We start from the raw sequence: 12,712 nt of genomic DNA, 5'->3' as shown, positions 1-12,712 counted from the left end.
GAGGGGTTATTTACTTACAGGAGCCAGTTTTATCAAGTACTTGAAGAAGTCTGTCGGTGTACACCCCAGGCGTGCTTGGTTGGATTACTTTACAGAAATGTCTGCTGAACTTTGAGAGCAAAGAGCACACAGGGAAACTATATAAAGTACACTAAGACTGTACAGGAACTGGACAAATTAACTTAATAGTAACTCTTATCAGCCTAAAAAGCAAAGGATGACTGATGTCGAGTTGGAAATGACTGACTTACCACATGTAGGATTTTACCATTTCTGTCGTCTGCAGATTTTTGAAATATTTACATCCAATTCCCTTTCAAAGTAGATACACTGTATCTAAACTCTGCAAAAATAACTGGAAATTCAACCTGCAAACCCGATGATTCATTTGGAGATAAGAAAGTACTGGGTGACGTAGCCCATGGATTTTATTAAAACCGGACTTGGTTACAAATCAGTTTATGGAATCAGTAAGCTGCCTGATTTCTCTTGTGGTTCCTCCTGTGCCTAAGACGCTCTGAGATGCGTGGACACACGTCCGAAAGGCGTCGGTCAGGCCGGAGGTCACGCCAGGAGAACGGGACGACCTCCTGCGCTACGTCTAGAGCATCAACACTACGGCGCAGCCCCTCCCCACCCCACGAAAATCTGCTCCCCAGGCCTCGAGCCCAAGGCATCCACACTTGGAGGACGACACCGGCCGGGCCCCGACTGACCTCATCGGGGCTGGAGGCCTGGTAGGTGCGGTTCTCGTCACTGAAGTCCTGGTCCACCTCGGCGAACTCGGCGTCCGTGGCCGCGCCCGCTCGGGACTCATACACGGGGGTAACGTTGTGGCATAGGGCCACGGCCTTCACCGCCTCGTGCACCCGGCTGCTCACGCTCTTCCGAACCTTGGGAGCCGAAGACTGGGCTTTTCTCGGTGGAGTCGAGCTGGTGGTGTTTCCACCGGCTTGAGAATGCGTCTGTCAGAGAGAGAGAGAGACCAAGCAGCAGAGCTGGTGTCGGAATTATTAACAAACGTGACTCCTAACTAGTGAGGGCTAAAAGAGGCGGCTCAGGTGACACCTCCCAGTGGGCGGGCAGTGGGACAAGTCGCTCTTTTGTCCTCATACCTACGAAGCGCTCTGATACGTCCTGGTTGTCAAGTACACCAAAATACTTGTTTCGGATTCAAAGTCTGACCGCCTCCTTTTACCAGATGCACCTCAGGCGTGGCACTGATCTGCTAAGCCCTTAATAATTTCAGTTTATCCATTGCTTCTAGAAGCACAGTTAACAGAATGGAATGGAATGCTCACAACTGCTTTCATTTTCCTTTAAAAAGAGCCGTGCACAAAATGGTATAATGTGCATAAAATGTGCATAAAAGCAGGGGGAAAATGTTTCTGAAAGTCCCCTTAAAACCGTGACTTCACGCAGCCTGCAGTAGCAGTCACTGGTGGTTTTTCAGACGCAGGAACCGCTGCATCCTGGGGAAACAGCCCTCCGCTCAGCCTGGCCCGTCGGCCTGGCCTCCGTCCGCGAAGGGGCTGACTCCATGCCGCCTCCTCCGCGGGGGAGGGTTGGGGGCCCCCAACTCCGAGGCCTGGCGAACACCTCCCCCTGAACTCAGGGAAACGCACAACAGTCCCCAGAAAGCCTGTCGCGCTTCTGGGCGGCTGTGCAGCCACCAAACTGCGCCTGCTCTGCCCGTCAGAATGCAGTGCTGGCTAACGAGGGGGTCGCTCTCTGCTCAGCTGGTCCCCGTGACCCCACACCGGCCTCAGCCCGCACCGCCGCGCAGAGCCTCCGTGGTTACGTTCAGCGCTGGCTGTGTGACTTCATCTCCCACTGAGTTCTTTCAACCCACTGGAGATCATGCCCTGTGCCACCAAACGCTTCCAGTGGGGAAGCAATGGGTGCTACAGACCCGTGAACGCCGGCGGAACTAGCAGACCGCTGCCACCTCAATAACAAGACAGAACAGAAGGAATAAACTCGGTTTCACAGGGAAAGTGCCGTCTAACCAGCTAACCACCACATCGCTTTTAGTGAAGAAGATTATTACAATTCTCCTTAGATGGAATATTACTTCCTGTATTTGTAACAATGGCTCATCTCTTCTGCCTTTAGTTTTTTTTTCCTAGTAAAATAACTTATTTGGAGCTACTGAAATCGTATTTGTGGAAAACGTAAGTTAAGTTTTAAACACCGGACGTTACTTGGTACTGCATAACGCAGACACAGATGACAGGAAGGAGTCTTACTCCTGCTCCTCTGAATCTCGTCTTCCGTTAATAAATATTCCAAGTTACAAAACACTCTGTGTTAAAGCGAATGACGTCCAAACTAGTAAAGTGCTTGGTTTTGAATGCCTGTGCGTGGCAGTGGGCTGGGGGTGTCCAGTCACAAGTGCAACAAACATACACACCAATCAGACTTTTTCACTAGACGGCATCTCACAGGCGCAGTAAGTACACGCCCGGCCGCGTGTTACAGACCAAAGGGGTGGTGAGCACGAGGCTGACCGGCCCCGGAGATGTGTCGGGGAAGAACCGCGAGGGTGAGTGTGATTCCGGCCAGTCTGCGCAAAGTCGGGCTGGAAACCAGAGACCGCGGGCACCGGCCTCCGTGCGCAGGTCGTCCAGGGGCCTGAGCTGTCACCCCCGTGGGCACCCTGCACTTTCCACCTGATACACCCTGACATCATCACGGGGGTGGCAGCTCCACAAGTCCCCAGGGAGGTGGAGAGACTCAACAGGATGGCAGCCCACACGCCGTCACTCAGACTCTTTCCCTTGGGTTGCGGGGTTTGCACAGAATTGGTGGTTTCAGGCTATGTGACAAGCAGGAGGAAATCCAGGTGAGTGGAACACGAGCTCCACTTGGGGACGGGGCCGCGGAAACCACAAGGCCTGAGATAAATGGGAAACCACCCATGCCGCCAACCCACCGCTCATCTCAAGGGGACCTGTGCACACGGGGCCCTGGGACGAAGGACGTCAGGAGAGCCTGGAGGGAGGAGGACTCCAGACGCCCTCGCCAAGAACTCCTGCTGCAAAGTGTCCGCCAGGTGCTGGGCTGCTAGGCTGCGCCCTTACGGGAAAGAAAGGAGTCCTGTTCTGTACCCTCGGGGGCACCTCCAAGGCTCCGGTGGAAAACACAAGATTCAGCTTTTGTTAAAAAAAAAAAAAAAACCTATTGGAGACATGGACAAAGCGTTTACAGATGAAATAATGTGAAAGCATGTTCGAATCTGACTTCAGAACATCAGGAGGACAGGGCGGGGACGGATCACGGACAGGACCAACCGGAGCCTGCTCACCTGCGAGTAGGAATCCACCACGTGGTTCTGGATCTCGTCCATCGTGTCTGGCCCGTACGACACGGTGCCCAGGTGCAGCCGCTTAAACACCATCTCGTTCTGGGTGAGGGTTCCTGTGACAGAAGAGACCAGGACGCGGTCAGCATGGGCGGCCTGGCCGCGGGTGAGGGTGCAGCCCGCTGGGCCTCTGTCCAGCTGGACGTCCTCCCGCCCCAGCCATGCGCTCCTGCAGGCGTTCTCTGCACCGCCTCCACGTTCATTCCACTAGTGAGACCAGAACTTTCCTCCCAGAACGTCAGGCTCCCTTTCTGGTAACTCTTGAGAACGGGGTGGGCTCTAGTCTGTGAGGAAAGTCTGCCTTTCAGTTCAGTCTGTTATTTGTACAGATGCAAGTCCTGCCCGGTCTGAGAGAGACGGGTGGGAACCACGTGTCCACACTCCAGACCGTGGACCCACCCAGCCCAAATCAGCGCATCTGACCCTTCCAAATAAACCTATTTTGAAAAATGAAGTATTTCTCATTGAACAAAACAGTGCGTTCAACGCCTGGCGTCCGCTTGCACGCAGGCAGAGGAGGTGAGAAAGGAAAGGCACCTTCTCTTGAGCTGGTTTCCAACCGGTGGGGCCCTACTCCTCTGTCCTCAGGCCCCGGCGCCCCCGGCCAGGCCCCAGGGGAGCGGGAGCTGGGACGCCCTCTCACCCTGAGGAGCACAGCAGGTCAACTTTATGAGGTTTCCTGGTTTCAGCTTCACGTGTATCAAAGACACACAACCAATGCGGTGAAGAGAAAGAAGGGGAGGCAGATATGCCGCCGCACGTGTAAAAACCCGGCGAATTTTCATTAAAAGTGGCACATAAACTCAGAGCCAGTCACCTCCTGGCCCTGAAGGAGACCTGAACGCTGCACGTGCATCCCCTCACCTGGAAATAACCGCACAGCACGGGTTCTTGCTTCCCAGGCTTCACAGCAGGAGGGCGATGGGGCAAGTGCCCCGCGGACCTGCAGGTCCGGGGCCCCCCTGGGGCCTCTGCGCTTGTTTCAAAGCACAGAGAAGGACTGTCCGCTGACACTGACGAAGTTGTAAGTGTGAACACAGACAGATGAGCGATCACAGCACGAGCTGGACTTTTCACGTGGCTACAAAACATTCGAAAATACTAATTCTTGTTTTCTTTGGCTCACGTGATGCAGAAAGTACAATACGGAGGGCTTACACACCCCTCTCCGACTCCACACACGCCTGTGAGGACTCACGTTCACAGCAAAACAGCTCATCTGACAGAACCCCCACCAGGCACAGAGGTCGTTTCAAAGTCAAAGGAGAGTCTACAATTTACAGTGATTATTTTAGAGGCTGTTTGATAAGCCCTGTCAAAAGAATGTACAAAATGTATCAGAGTTCCTTAAATCTCAAAGAGCAGCTCCCGTCAGGGACACACGTTAGCTTCACAAATTTTGCCTTTTACAAAACTCTATGCAGCCCCTCTACCGCCCTGAACAAATGGCTCCTTTGATTAACATAATCAAAGCTACATGAGAAATGCATTTAAAGGGTTTTCTGGTTATGCCAGTTTCATTAAATAAAGAATAATTAACTTAAACTTGAGGTTATATTACATAATGTCACCAGCAACAAGTCGTCTATCTTATAACAGACTTTTAGGGGATTTCTTAGGAGTTTCTACACAGAGACCATGTCACACAGATAGCTCCACTTTCCTTCACAATACGGATGTCTTTTTCTTTTTCTTGCCCAATTGCTTTGGCTAGCACCTTGAATAATTCATTGTAGACAAAGAGCAGAAACAGCTCTAATGTCCACCAACGGATGCATGGATAAATAAAATATGGTACATCCGTGCAGTGGAATGTTATTCTGCAATAAGAAGAGCCCAGGCACTGACACAGGCTACCACGTGGATGAACCTCGAAATGCTGTGCTGAGTGAAGGAAGCCGGTCGGAAGAGGCCACACAACGTACGGCTGTGTTTCTGTGATGCATCCAGGACAGGCAAATCCCTGGCGGTCAACTCAGGCTGGGCAGGGGGAGGGAGAGCCTGAGTCCGCTCTCCGGCTGTGGTGGAGGCAGCACCATGGCTGTGCCGAGTGCTTGAGTGACAGCCAACTGACCCAGACGCTGTCATGATACCTGCTGTATCGCTGAAATGTCTAAGTTGCTGAAAAACCATGTTTCACGTGGCTCAAAATGACGTATCTAAAGAAATGACTAGCATTTCCCATCAAATAAACAAGAAAAGATTTGTCATTTTACCCTTTAAACAAGTATGCTCACATTCTGTTGGGTCACAGAAACTAGAATATTTATGCTAACATTCCTTTATGCGTCTCGTACAACTACTTAACGTATTAAGATGAATCATAAAAATATTTTCTAAAATTTCAGTGATGTTTTTACTGTGCAGCTGACTCTGCAAAGTGCTGAGGGGGACAGTCAGTGCTAGTCCCCGACCTTCCGGGCCCTCTTGGACAGCAGAGAAGTGTAAGGTTAAACCAGGTATTAAAAGAGTCAGTAATGCAAAATTTTTTCAAGTCTTATCTTAAATGATTCTTGTGATTTGTCATTTGATGGTTTCTACAACATGTGTCTTCTTAAATCAGCAGAAGTTGGTACGTCCCAAATTGGAAACACTGTGAAGGGCAGGGCCAGCTGTGGCAGGGGGGCTGGTGGGCCGCCACGTCACAGAGCCTCACACCCCACTGGGCACCACGACAGCTCCACGCACAGGTGCCTTTCAACAAAAGGCTTGTTTTGGATTTCTGGAAAAAAGAAAAAGCTGTAGTTCTTTAATGAAGCAGGGTTTCGTGAACTACAACGAGCCAAGCAGGCAAAGAGGAAATTAGTTTCCAGGGAAAAACTCCCACAGGGACCATTCTCAGGGTGGTGACAGAGGTGACTCCCAGACACATGGAGCAGACGTCCGAGCAGCAGATGCAAGCTTTCTGATCAGATCTCCCGAGACTGTGATTTGGCTTCAGACCCCAATGTGAGCTCGTCACAGGAGAGGACCTTCATCACAGGGCAGGCAGCTTGCCTGGACGGCACAGACCTCCTGTGAAGACTCTAGTCAAGCAAAGTGGTGACCATGCAGATCAGTGGCCATGGGGAGGGCACAGCTCAGCGGTGGAGCACGTGCCTAGCATGCGTGAGGTCCTGGGCTCCATCCCCAGGGCTACCCTTAAAAAATAATAAATAAATAAATAAACCTGATCACCACCCCCCACCAACCAACAAAACCCCACAGCTACTTAGACCTTAAGACGAAGGAATGGAAACAAAACTTCTAAGTGACTAAGACTGATTTACCAAACTGTAAAGGTCATATCCAAATAAAACATATCTGACATCGTTTAATGAGAAGTCACATGTCTTCTCTGCTGTGTGTGAGGCTTTCTCGGAAGATCGCGTGTGTGGATGTCCCAGCTGGAGCACGACGTCCATCTCGCGTCCGAGCACACGGCTCAGCAGCAACTGCCCCAGCAGGACGGCTTTCTTGTAACTGGAGACATTGTGGGGAGAGGCTGCAGGACACTCCGAACCCCCGAGAGGTGGCAGCTCTGGGGCCCTGGAAACCATGGAAGCGACGCTTCCCCCACGATGATGCCAGCCCACGAGGCTTCCGTGTGATTCGAGTCTAAACAACATGGCATGATGGGTAATGGATGCTACAATTAACACGAGTCCTAAAACCTGTTGTTTCAGTGGGTGTTTCAGTAATGGCTTCGTTCCACGTGAAGATAAAAACTCTGAACAAAGGAATTAATATATTGCTTTAATAGGCTGCACCTGAGTTAAGTTTTAAAATTTATGAGTTCTCTGAGGCATTGTTCTTTAAACAATGGCTTTGTCAGCGCGACCAGGGGGAAGATGAAAGTTCTCCGGCAGATGAAGCACAAATGATCTGTCCTCCAGTTTCAGCATCGTTTGCTCGTTCATCACAGAACGTCTCGTATTTCTGGTCAGCGTCAATACGCTCCGCGCCCTGGCAGCTAAAAGACGCCGGCTCTTGTTGAGTGAATTACTTTATGTTTCACGCACTGGTGGCTGCAGATGTGTCACTATAGCAACATCATTAATTTCAGATCTTACCGGAAGCGTGCGCTCCAATCACACCTAATTATACCACATCGCTTCCTCATCCACACAAGGAAACTGTAAGGCAGTCACTGGGCTGCTTCGTTCTCTGTCCCGCTGTGGCCAACGCCAGCGTGCCGCCATGGACACGACTCGTCACAAAGCTCGTTGTGAACCGAAGGGTTTTCCGTCGGATGGGGGCCGCCTCACTCTGTGCAGCAACGGCCGGAGCCCCACAACAGCTCCCTCTTAGCCAGCCTGGCTAACGCCCGGCCACTGAGATGTCCGCACACCGCCCCCCTCCCCCCCGCCCAGGCGCCCACCCGCCGTGGGATCACTGAGAAAGGGCCTGAAAAACTCCAGGTCAGAACATTTTAAAAATAGTGTAAATGACTCCACTCGGCTTCAACATCAGAAAGTGATGGTGAGAATTTCCCCAGTGACCCCAGCACAAAACGGCCATTCAGAAATCAAGATGCAAATACTTTAATATATTTTACACATTTTTTTTGTGATTCTTTTTAAATCTCAGGAACCAAGATACTTTATTAAGCTAAAAACCATAAGAAGCACTGTTTTTGCCTTTTAAAAGCAGCAGAGTAAACGTGGGGAAAAGGAGGTTTTGCCTTTATGACTCCGGGCAAAATCCACTTCTCCTCGCCCCAGTGTCATGAAAATTCAACAAAGAAAAATGGAAGAGCCCAGAGCAGAGTACTAATCTCAGCTTTGTTTAAAATGCAAAATAAAAAATCAGTCTTCTGAGGATGGATGAAGGTCACAAAACCTTTACTTTCTGATTTCAAACAGCCAGAGACGCAGAGACTCCGGTTTACACTGCTCTCGGGCGTGTGCTTTCTGCTCATAAATGAAGATGAAATAAGAGTCGGTCTCCTTCCAGGAGCGTTACATGCACACGTCAAACGGCCACAAAAGCACTCATGATCCAGACAAGAACTGCTCCTCCTGGACAAGCACGACCGTCCTGCGACCACAGGAGGCCTCTGAAAGGTGGTGCAGGAAGGCGGCTGGTGTGGGCGCCGAGGCCGGGGGCAGCACAGCGCCCCCTGCCCCGCAGAGGAAGGCCCCCCCCAACACCTGTGGAGCTCGGGGCTTTCCTCGGCATCAACCCCAGGGGAGGCAAAGCTCTGCACTTGGTGGTCACTGCTGCTCAGTGCTCTCATAAGGACAGCGCAGTCTATCCACTGCCCTGGGGGGGCTTTTTGTGTGATACACCCAGTTCGTCTTTGTAGCCAGAACAAGTCTCATGTGTCTCCTGGTGCAGATGTTTCCTTAGGGGGTAGACGCTGGCGTGAGGAGGCGGCGCTGACTGATAAAGCCAAAATCTGCTTTACAAGGGGGGCCAGGTAACATGCCCTCCAGCTCTGAACAAAAGTTCCTGATGCACCCTGTGCTTGCAAACATGTCAGGTCTTTGTAATGTGGGGAGGAATGATCCTTTATCACATTAAGATGCCCTACTCATGAAAACAGCGAACCTCTCCATTCAATGAGCTCCCTGTAAGGTCTTTCAAACTTTAACAGCATACAGCCAGACAGGTCTGACATATTCTGTGTTAAAATTTATGTTTGATTACTTGGAACTTTTTTTTGCTGTTGTAATTGGCATCTGCAGAATTAAGTGTCCTGACTGGTGTACAGAAATGTGGTTTAATTCTGGTACTGAGTTTATATATCATAAAACTCTTACAATTCTAAAAGTTTTCCTGGTGCTCCGCTGGGGTTTCTAGGGGGACAACCACTGAATTTGGTTTCTTGGGGACAGTTCTCCTGTCCCTCTAGACTTCACGTGTGGCCCCTGGTCTCGGTTACACGTGTCAGGGGAGACCAGGCCGGGTCTCCTCAGCTGGCAACCCTGTTGGCTTTAAATTCAGGATTTCTTCAGGACTCTGTTCTGGAGACACTTCCCTGCATTTCTCTAGAATCTCTGTAGGAGCCATTCCGAGTTTGAGTTGGCTGTCCTCTGGCTTCTCCAGCTGTTTTCCAGAAATAACTCAATTTCTGCACCCTCAAACGGTACTGTTCTCCAGTATTGGTGGAGACTTAGTCTGTAAATTTCCCCATCAGCGCAGCGAGGTGGGAAGGGAGGCTGTGAAGGCGTTTTCTTCGTCTACCCCTGACCCTGAGCCCTGAGGCTGTCATTTCTGACTCCCCCTGACGTCCGAGCGTTACTTACAGGGCAACTCCTCAGCGTCCCAGGAAGACAAGTCCCAACCAAAGCCAAACACAGCTGGACAGGGTCCTGACTGGACTGGAGCAGATGTACAAATTCCTGGGAACACAGTGCGCTAGGGGCCACAGCACGGGCCCCCTGATTCCGGCCCTTTCCTCACAGACACCCCGCTGCTCCCCAAGGCCGTGTCCGTCCACACGCTGCACGGGGCCCTGGTGCTGTGGACAGGTCTCCCTCCTCCAGTCTACTCCGCACATAAGGGAGCTGCTTCTACTGCTTTGCTGTTTTAACCTGTGACCGGCCACTGCAGATTTCTTGATTTCAGCAGTCGATCTCCTTGGTTGGTCATTATCTGTGAAATATTTGCTCTCCTGGCTGCGTGTCTCATTTCTACTTCCCATCTCACTGCGGTGGCTGGAGTGACAAATACTAAACAAAAACGTGGCTGCAGGTGTGTCTTCTTCCAAAAGAGGACATTTTTAATGGTTTATTAAAAATAATATTGAATTTACCATTTACACAAATATTATTTTATTTCTAGTTTGCTAAGAGTTACTGGGAATTTAAACCATGACTCAGTCAGTCAAGAAGAGTTTTAACCTTAGATGTGGCTTTTCCTACAGTACTGGTTTCAATTAGTCTTTTATTTGGTATGTTAGAACTGACAAAAATTCTTTGATGAAAAAAAGGAAGTAAAGACAGAGAACTTGGGGCACGGAATCTCACGGTGGTTAGGTCATCTGTAGGAAGAATCTCTCGGAGAACGTTACTGTTAAAATACCAAGTTCACGTGGCTTATTAATTGTTGTTTTCTTCTAACTGCTCACAACCATCATTCTGTGATGAACAAGCCATTTTTGCCCTTAGGAATCCACTAGAGAGGTGTAATAAAGGCAGTTAAACGGAAAAACCACCGTAAGGCTGTGGAAAACTCAAAATGCAGAAACACATGTTTTAAGTCTCCAAGAATGTAACATTTTGCTAATTCTGATGATCCCGGAATGCTGGAAGAGGAAGAGGAGTGGGAGGCCAGGGTCAAGGGCAGAGCCCGGGACATTCCAACTGTGACTTCAGCACTGTCTTGCACACACACACGCACGTGCACACACACGCGCACACCCCCCCAGACACACACGGGCACGCGCTGGGGCTGCCCCTGCTGAGGAGCTGGCAGCGTACCTGTCTTGTCTGTCAGCAGGTACACCAGGCGCCCCAGCTCCTCCGGGATCGTGCTGGTCCGGACGACGGTGCCGGGGATGCTCTCGTCCCTCATGATCATCCAGCCGTACGCGGCTTTGCCCATGTCCAGGTTCACGCGCAAGCTGCCAGACAAAACCCACCATGGTTGTTAGGGAGCCCAATACTTCACATTCACTGTTTCCGTACAGACTTGTTCACTTACATGTGGTGTCTTTAATTTTATGTGAAGTAGGTCATACCGAGTTTTAGACTAAAATAAAGCAATGTGTAGACATTTAAGTCAACAGACCTTTTTACAGCCCAGAGCATGTTCGCAGGGGACAGCAGGTGGGTTACCAGGCTGCCCTTCAGCCTTGTGGGTGACCTCAGTCGTACTGGGGAAGGTGGACTGTGGCCAGGGGACGGGAGGGGAGAAGGCCACGTCAAAGGAGATCGGCTGTGTCTTGCTGGGAATAAATATTTGAAATGGGTCTTAATATCCATCCGCCGCTTTACAAGAACTGACAGGATGCTTTCCCATGGAGACCACTGCCCTGCCGCGGAGGACCAGACAGGCTCTGGGGGCAGGACTGGCCGGGAGGTCCTCCAAGCATGCAGCTTCCGAGCCAGGCGGGTGCCCTGGCTAGAGGGGCAGAAAGGCAGTGTGGACGTGACGGTGGGAGCAGGTGGGTCAGACCGCCTCAAAGAGCTTGGGTTTCAGGGTCAGAGCCATGGAGTCCTGAGCTGGCGCAGCCAGGGCCCCTCCATCACCCCACATACCCTGTCTGCTGGGGCGATGGTATGCTCGGCCCCGTGGACGACCACAGGATGCCCGGCACGGAGCACCTGTTTGGAGAGCGCTGTCCTTCCAGAGGCCCCCGCCCCCGGGCACCAGACCCGCCGGTGCCAGGCGGACACACCACGTGTTACGTAACCCGAGGAAACGTGATCAATAACCACAATCGAGACACCGTTTCTCCACTTAAGTGAGATAGAATGTTCCTGAAAGGCTGGGTAGTGATGAATTGTTTCAAAAACCATTGCTGATGAGGTGTGAGTGAGGCACAAAAGATGAGAAGGAACTTAACTCCTCTGGAAGCTTCTCACTCAACAGACCTGTGAACATCTTTTTCTCTGAACCTTAAGGAAATCCAAAGTGGACACGACAACCAAGGCACCCGGGCTGCCTTCATACAAGACACACCAGGGCCTTCAAACCGTGCTAGGAGAGGCCAGGGCCCGACACCGAGGCTGCCGGATGAGCGTACGTCCCTGTGAATCAAGTGGATGTAAAATGTCTGAAGTACACGTGCATAATTCTTTAAAATCTGCTTTTCTCGCTGGGCTATTTTGAAGTGGTCGGGGTGGAAGAGGGAGGCTGCCCCCATGTGGGCAGGTGACCCGGGAGGAGAGCCTGCAGGCAAGTCTCCAACAAAGGTTAGGACGACAATTTGCTATTTACTGTTGAAACTTTCTGGAAGCTCAAACTTCAAACACTAGGTTGACAGAGTCATCACCAGCACCGTACTGAACTTGCTTTTTAGTCATGTTCCAATTTTAGGGGATTTTAAATCCTAGGCCTCTATTCGACTAGTACTTTATGGTGACGTGATCTGTGAACAACAAAATATAGCAAGCCTACGACCCTGAGCGTCACACTAACACACTGTCATGCAACCAACGCGTACACAGTTTAGGCGCGTCACACTGCTCGCTAAACAGCTGTGACACTACCTGGACCCATCCCGAGCGAGCGGAGAAGCCGCCCGCGCTGTCGGGCACTCCCTGCACCAGAGGTGGCTGCGGCCTTGGCTGCTATGAAACAAGAAAAGTGAAATAAACTATCTGATCTGATCGAGCTAGCGTGCTCAGGAGCGTCACCGAGAAGAACCTGTGTGAAGCTGGTCCACACTACGGTAAGAAGACACAGGTTAATTTTAGA

General features: G+C 51.0%; 1 protein-coding gene across 13 annotated transcripts in view; it reads right to left on the bottom strand.

The window, feature by feature from the left end:
- ATP9B (ATPase phospholipid transporting 9B (putative)) overlaps window positions 1-12,712 on the bottom strand; it is a 155,595-nt gene that overhangs the window by 38,373 nt on the left and 104,510 nt on the right. For all 13 annotated transcript variants that reach the window (XM_074355305.1, XM_074355303.1, XM_074355306.1 and 10 more), the window contains 3 exons: window positions 10,771-10,913; window positions 3,308-3,420; window positions 717-965 (listed from right to left, as the gene is read on the bottom strand). In XM_074355305.1, the coding sequence (XP_074211406.1) occupies window positions 717-965; window positions 3,308-3,420; window positions 10,771-10,913 (505 nt within the window). The remainder of the gene's footprint in view (window positions 1-716; window positions 966-3,307; window positions 3,421-10,770; window positions 10,914-12,712) is intronic.

This window comes from Camelus bactrianus, chromosome 30 (genome assembly GCF_048773025.1).
Source record: "Camelus bactrianus isolate YW-2024 breed Bactrian camel chromosome 30, ASM4877302v1, whole genome shotgun sequence".
Lineage (NCBI taxonomy): Eukaryota > Metazoa > Chordata > Mammalia > Artiodactyla > Camelidae > Camelus > Camelus bactrianus.
This window is presented reverse-complemented; position numbering and strand designations above follow the sequence as displayed.